The following is a 7,837-nucleotide window of genomic DNA, read 5'->3' on the forward strand; positions in this document are numbered from 1 at the left end:
CCTTCTTATGTGCGGTCCTAGAGTGCTTTGGCAAGACTGTTATCTTAGTGATGCCTAGTATTCCCCCGGTTGTTTGGCAAGGTCCTTGTAGCCGCCCATCAACAGAGATTACTTTATATGTTCGGGCTCAGAGCTTAGTATCTAGCGGGGTTTCGTCTTATTTTGCTTTTATTGGTGATTTTAGCAAGGAGGGACCTATAACTGATTTTGTTCCTGTTGTGAGAGAGTTTGTCGATGTATTTTCTATTGACCTACTTGGCCTTCACCCTGAACGTGATATTGATTTATCTATTAACCTTAACTCAAGCACTCATTCTATTTCTATTCTACAGTCTTGTATAGAACCTCTTAGCTTAAAGAGCTCAATATTCAGCTTCAAGAACTTTTGAGTAAGGGCTTTATTAGAACGATTGTCTCACCTTAGGGTGATCACATACTGTTTATGAAGAAGAAGGATGGGTCTATGCGTATGTGAATCAATTACAGTCAGCAAGAATCAGTACCATATGCCTCGTTTCAATGACTTGTTTGATCAACTTCAGGGTGTCATGGTGTTTTCAAAGATTGAGTTGATGAAATGTTATCATCAACTAAGAATTAGGGTAAAGGACATCCACCTTTAGGTGTTTTATTTACTGTGAAAGAAGTACTCTCTGGATTACTAAATCACCACATAAGTGATGATAACTCATAAGACTACATTCAAATACAACTTGACACTAATACTTCATCAAAAAATTGGGCCAGTGCGTGCACGGTTAACATCATCTGGTAAATGAAACAAAGATCAATAGAAAGTTCTCTGAAGGATGTCAGAGTGAAGATAGAATCATTTACCTGTCATGCACATCAATGACTCTTTATTTTCCTGCAGTAAGATATAATATATTATTCGGAGTTATCAATTTATCATTTATTGCAACTAAAATGCTATCCCTCGATATATAGTACTATACATGATTCAAGGTAGCAAATTGTAGGTTAATTTTAACTCGTACAGTGTACCACCTTTAGTTGATCAGCCTTGTTCTAGTAGCAGCAGTGGTCTGTAACATTTCCAGTTGCTCATCTCAGATCATCTACTCATCTAATATTGAGAAACTCAACTGATATATACAGAGTCAAAAATGCAAGTCTTCTTGCTCGAAAATTCTCCTATCATGATGATCTTTCTTCAGCTTTGAAATCGTAACAACTTTATAACATCATAATGAAGGAGTAAAACCCTTGGGATCAAAATACACAGAGATTCAGGCCTCTACATAAGAACAACATTACATTTAATAGAAGCACTAGAACATGTCCATGAAAGTAGATTTATTCTTGTGCAAACATTTAATAGTACATTATCAATTTGGCTTTATTGGCATTTGAGTATTTTTTTACTTTTACCAAAATCATCCTTATAGTTTCACTTCAACTCTAGTTACATTCTTATAACAAATATTTCACTTAACATGAAATATGCTTGAAATTTTCATAAAGTAAGCAGAAAGATCCTTCTTTCTATTTTTCATCCATTTTTGCAGGAGCTCATAGCACTCCTTTTGCTTTCATCCCTTTTTAGTGGCAAAATTCTATTGTAGGTTCCTCTTATCTAGTGTTCTTCTCTCACCTCTCGTTTTCCTCCTTCATATATCACATCACTAATCAGTCAAAACCCCTAATGTCTTTTACTTGTGATTTCTGCAGGACGTAAATTTTCAAATTGAGTTTCAACACCTTTTAATTTTTTATTTATGTCTTGTGTTTTTTTATTTAGTTGAATATTATCTAATTATGAATCGAGTCCTTGATTATCCATGCCTCAATTGATTTCTTGTTCTCAAAAAAGTCTGGGGTAATTAATCTTGAAACAGAATCTTCCCTAAACAGTGATTACTCAAGGAAAATCAAAGATGGATAGCCTAAGGATATGGGTGTCCAAATCAATGTTGTTCATGTTTTGCTTCTTTCTGAGAATATTCTAAAGTGTTTTATACATGTTTAAATTGTGTTAAGATTTATATTTTCTATTACGATATTCTTTAACTCGTCATAAGTTACAAGTATATTTTATGAGTTAGCAAATGTGAGTCGTTTGTATAACGGTAAAGGTATAGATGGACCACTTTAACAACAAGGAGCATATCAGCTCCAAATGACGGTTAAGGGGTATATCAGACCCTTTTCCCCTTTTAATAACCGAGAAATCCACATGTGACCCGACGCACTTTGGACCAATCACATTCTTCTAAGCTCGATGGATAATGGACCCGCCCCTCTACTCTTCTCTATGTAAAAATTGGGCTTCGCTTTGCATGGTGTGGGGCTCGAACCTGCGACCTAATCCACAAATCCTCCACATTTTGCCACTTGAGCTAGGCCTTAGGGGCATTTTAAAACTTTTTTATACATTATTATGAGTAAGAAGATAAATACTTTCATATTGTTAAATCTAGTAGTGGAAAGTTTTTAATTAAGCATGTCTACATTAGGAAATATACATAGTTCAATAAGAGCAAATTTAGAAAATTTACAAATACAATAAAAAAAATTATCCCAGAAACTGATTTACTTATTAACTTTGCTAAATTTGAACAAAAATTTAATTAATATTATGATTTGGGTCAAATCCTACCAATTAAAGAATACCATCATAAATATTTTTACTTTTTTGTTATTGAATTCATTTTTCATCAAATAATATAGTGGTTCTATCTTTATAAATACATCTTTAAAACAAAGACTCAACATCACATTTTTTTACATTCTCAAATCAAAAGCTTAGCCATGAGAAAACCTAATGGCCGCAAAAAAATTGAAATTGCGAAGATTCAAAATCAAACCAACTTGCAAGTAACATTATCAAAAAGACGTGCCGGCCTATTTAAAAAGGCAAGTGAGCTCTCGACTTTGTGTGGTGCTAATGTTGCTATTGTAGCTTTTTCTCCTAGCAACAAAGTATACGCATGTGGACACCCTTCCGTCGAGTCAATTGTGGATAAATTTATCGGAGAGAATCCTCCACCTGAAACTGATGATCCTAACCCCATCATTGTAGCTCATCAAAATGCCAATATTGATGAGCTCAATAAAAAGCTGAACAAGTTTGAGAGAACACTCGAAAGAGAAAGAAAACATGGGCAAGCACTTCAAGCATTGAGGACAGAACCTTCAAATGAAAAACTTAGTTTTTTTGATCTTAACATCTTGTGCGAGTCCTTGGAGGCTGCGGATAAAAAAGTTGAAAAACTAGCAAGCCAACTTATGGAGTGTGGTATTGAATTCCCATATAAAACCATTGGAAGTGCGCTCGCTCCTTTAAGAGCTAGGGAAAGCACTTCGTCCGTTTCCGGCGAAGGGTCATCTGGATCCGGTGAATAAGTTTTTCTTGCTTTATTTAAAGTTCAATAACATAATTTGGTATTTATTGAGTTAAGTATTCCATATTGATGATTAAGTTTTGATCTTAATTTTATCTTTTAGTATGTTCATCATGAAATGGAATAAGCTTTTGTTTTGGTACTTCATAAATTTCTTTGTCTTGCTTTTTTGTGGTCCATTTAAAAAATAATGTCCTTTTACAACCTTAGTTTATAATTTTTACATAATTTATCCCCTCTGTTTTAGAGAATCTACCCAGCAATTTAACCTTCAGATTGCTTCAAGACAAGCACCACTAATCAACTACAGAATGCCATTATAAGACTAATGCCTGTTGCTAGGGCGACAATGAGGGGCCTTCCTTCCCATAACAAGCACTATTATATATATTTATAAGTGCATACAAGTTACACTATAGAATGCACACAAAAAAATTACAACACACCAACTAGGGAGAGATTCACATAAAAAAATCATGATATGAAAGATAAACCACCTTATAATCATCACTAACAATATCATATTCTAAACCATACACTAGTTTTAGGAGGAAGAGCCCAAAAACCAGGAAATTTAGGAAATTAAATATATTCCCTATCAACCCAGCTACAGAAATGTATGAGCAGCTGAAAATTAACCTTTATTGAAATGCTATCGAGGAATTCATCGTCGAGGATAAGTATGAAGTTGGCCATGCTAACTGAGTTTCTCTTTTTGTCTATGGGCGTGGAGGTCTGAGAGAAAATTGTGCCAGTGCTTTGATAGGCATTATATTTAGCTTTACAGGGAGGCGGTAGAGTATTTCAATTATGACTTCTTCGGGTAGCTATTTAGCTTTGCCTCATTGCCATTGTTGGATTTTCGAGTGTATTTCAAAGCGTCAATCTAGTGAAATTATGTGCGCTGCAACATTTTTTTTAACTTATTTGACCTGAAACAAAATCCTAAAAAATAATCTTTATTTGTATTTCATGGCCAAACACAATTAAATATTATAATATTATTTTTCATGTTAAAAAATAAATTGTTATTTGAAGAATAGGGGAGTCAGTGAAAGAGGGAAAGTTGAATAAATTTGTTGTCATTAAAAAGGGGGAAAATGTTATTTTTGAGTTGATATGAAGTTTTGATAATTTAACAAACTTCGAGTTCTAACAAGGATTTTGTAAAAGGCCTTGATCAATCAGTTTGCTATAAATTGCAAAGGATTGAGAAAGTTACAACTTGAAATAGACAAAGTCTTAGATTATAATCCAAATCCAAAACATGATGAAATGTAAACTTTAGAAAATCTTCTTTTAAGCACCGCAACTACACTTGAGTTTCACCAAATGGGCTTAAGTGTCCTTGAGGTAAGCATTTGACATGTCGTTATACTTATATATCTTAAAGTAATTGTATTCATGCAATTCTAATTTTTGTTTCTCCTAAGCATTATGACTGCTGACACAATTCCTAAGGGATCTCCATTTACGAGCATGCAAGAGTTTTCATTAGGAATAGACTTTGGAAAACTGTGTCAGATTACTTGTGTTCCACAGTTGATTGAGAGTTGCCCCAATTCGAGTATACTTCAGATTTGGGTAAGTAGTGGTAAATTATGTGGCCATGATATGAGTATGATCTCATTGATTTTTTCACTCCTTATATATACTGTGCATAGCATAGTACCGCATTGGATGTTGGTTACAACTGCATCAACGTAAAACACTATATATAATGCTCCTAAATTTCTTAGTGTAAACATGTCATTTTAAATACTGGTTTCAGTACTTTCTAAATTTCTTCTCCCGTTATCTTATGTATTCCGTCAAACCTTTAACATGATATGGAATGCATTCACTTAGTAAGACAGGTATTTGTGGTATATATACATATACGTAAGCACGAGAAGTTTTACCTTATTCAGTATTTGTTTATAGGTATGTGGTTTCAGCGACAATGCTGATGACACTTTTTTGAAACACCTGGACAGACCGATTACCATCTTGGATCTACAAATGAACTAGCTCAAGTATGTGTGCCCGTAGCACGACAGATGTCTGGTGCCCGCAGCATAATAGTCGTCTCACAATGTGTGCTTGAGAGGCTCATTGCAACGCGATCAAATATCTTACTACTTGTATGAGCTGGAATCATAATTAGAAGAGTATTAATTTAAAAGTGGATTTTATGGGGCACACCTTGTTTTTTGTGCTGCAAACTAAAATCTGCAGTATAATTGGAACTTAGAAACAGAGATGTCCTATGTCTTAAATTCCAATAGTGTCCACCAACAAGGCAATAATGTGAGGATTCAATACTTTTTCAGTATGAGTGTATCCATCTGGTTGTGTTTGTAAAAATGCGATTAAGATGAAGAATACAAGTGAGAATATCTATAGACACAGGAGTTGAGCATAAATTCTTCATTTCATTTGCATCAGCAGTTCAAAGCAACCTTTTCTACTTTTCTCATGATTTTGTGTTTTTTAGGTGGAAAGATGCAAAATATGTTGGGCAAGGAAAGAAGTTCCTCTGTTTGGTTTGTGTGTGGCTATTAAAAGATATTAAACTCCATTGGAAGTCGCTCTTCAAATGTTGTATCTTTGCTAAAACACTGGAATCTAATATATTGATCCTTGCTTCCTGAATGCAGATTCTTGATGCGCCTCTTAGAAACTCTATATTGAAGTGCCTCATGTGTTTGCGTTGACTAGCCTACAGGCAAACTAAGTTTATTTAACACTCCTTCCGCCTTTATGATTTTATATTTTTAAAAAAGACCATATCACACAAGTATGAATCGTGACTTCTAACAACACATTGTCATTTCTAATCAATAAAAGAAAAATACAGAATTTGAACAAAAACCAAAAGTGGTGGTTTAATTGGAGCAGCCCATCAGGCGTTATTGGACTTAGGAGGGTACCGACTCGTTATCCTTCCACTGCATAGAGCGGGAACTGTTCGTTGCTCTGTGAAACCAGCCTCACGCAGTCCGTTCCACTTTAGGAACCCATCAGCCCATTCCTTCGATTGGATAGCAAGGCCCAACTCTATGCTTGGACAGGGCAGGCCATAAATTAGCCCGCCAGGCCCAACCATCTGGAACAGCCCAACATTCCACCACACTAATGCCCCCACTTGGGTTACAAGCCCATGTTACTAAGCTCGGCAAGCAGTATTGCTTTATAAATTCATATAAACAAAAAAAGATTACTATTCAATAACGATGTGGGACACATTTTGTCAAAGCATAAAATCTAATTAGTGAAATACTTACCATCTTAAGAAAGTCAAAACATGCAATTAATTCTTAATTCTGCTCTTCAACTAATATGTAAAAACATGAAATCTATTAGAGTGTTACATGAAAAACATCAGAGATTATGGTAGGAAAGGGTAGAAGTTAGATTGAGATTAGATTTGAGTGTTACATGAGAGATTATGGTGCATCAACAAAAAAGTGGTAATGGAAAAATTTCAAGAAATGACTCAGATATCGTGGAAGTATTTAATTGAAGGAATTCTACAAAATCTCTTCAAAGATTCTCACTCATATTTTCAATCTTACTCGCATAATTTATGTATCAATTTTCTTTTAGCTAGACAAATCTGAAAATGGTGTGAATGAATAGTCTTAAGCAGTTTAAATTCTCACCACAAGGAAATGAATTGTCAAATAATAGCATGAAAATGTCAGAATAAGCACAAGACTAGACATCAAAATGTAAAAGCTAACCACTACACAAAAAATTATCAGCCATTAATTAACGACAATAACTTAATTACAGCTAAATATGTCCTGGAAATCTATAGCAACATTAAATCCAACTATATATTATTGGTAAAAACTTTAGTACTCTTTGCTAATATGAATATTTTTCGCCGCTAAAGTTGTTTTTATTGTAGTTAACTCCCAAAAATCTCAAGACTTGATAATTCTCAACCTTTTTCTTATGAGTCCATCTAATATTGTTCCGGCACAAAAGTACAAGTCGTGATGACACTTATATATGTTCCCAACCAATAGGTAGGCTAATTTAATATTAACTAATTCAATTCAATATATAAAGTAGAATGTAAGTGAAAAACAAAATATCCAAACACTAAGTCTTTTAAAATGAAATGCGGAAAAATAGAAATACCACACAAGATTGGTGTTATAAGTACAAGAACTTCTACTATACGATAGAAGTCTGAAACTTAAATGACAAGTCTAAATGTAAGAAAATTTGTGTATATTATTTGTAGTTTTGATGATTTGACAAACTGAATGATCTTATGAAGGAACCTGGTTCTTGGCTCAATATACTTTTTGGATGCCAGCTGGAGAATGTACAAAAGTTGGTGCACAGTCTCCAACAGTGGCAGAAGTGGGAGACGCGCCCGAATCCTCAGCCAATGTGATTTTTTTATGTTTTGTAACCTTTCTACATACACAAAACATCCCTATATTCACAATTAGTTTTTGCAACTTGAAAAAACA

The 7,837-nt window shown here is 34.2% G+C and overlaps 1 protein-coding gene across 1 annotated transcript; it reads left to right on the forward strand.

Annotated features, from left to right (window-relative positions):
- The first annotated feature begins 2,772 nt into the window (after positions 1-2,772).
- On the forward strand, positions 2,773-3,366 carry LOC101266970 (agamous-like MADS-box protein AGL62). The gene has a single exon (XM_004229022.1). The coding sequence runs from the start codon at positions 2,773-2,775 to the stop codon at positions 3,364-3,366; it is 594 nt and encodes a 197-aa protein (XP_004229070.1).
- The last annotated feature ends 4,471 nt before the right edge of the window (positions 3,367-7,837 follow it).

The sequence above is a fragment of the Solanum lycopersicum genome, chromosome 1, assembly GCF_036512215.1.
Source record: "Solanum lycopersicum chromosome 1, SLM_r2.1".
Taxonomy (NCBI): domain Eukaryota; kingdom Viridiplantae; phylum Streptophyta; class Magnoliopsida; order Solanales; family Solanaceae; genus Solanum; species Solanum lycopersicum.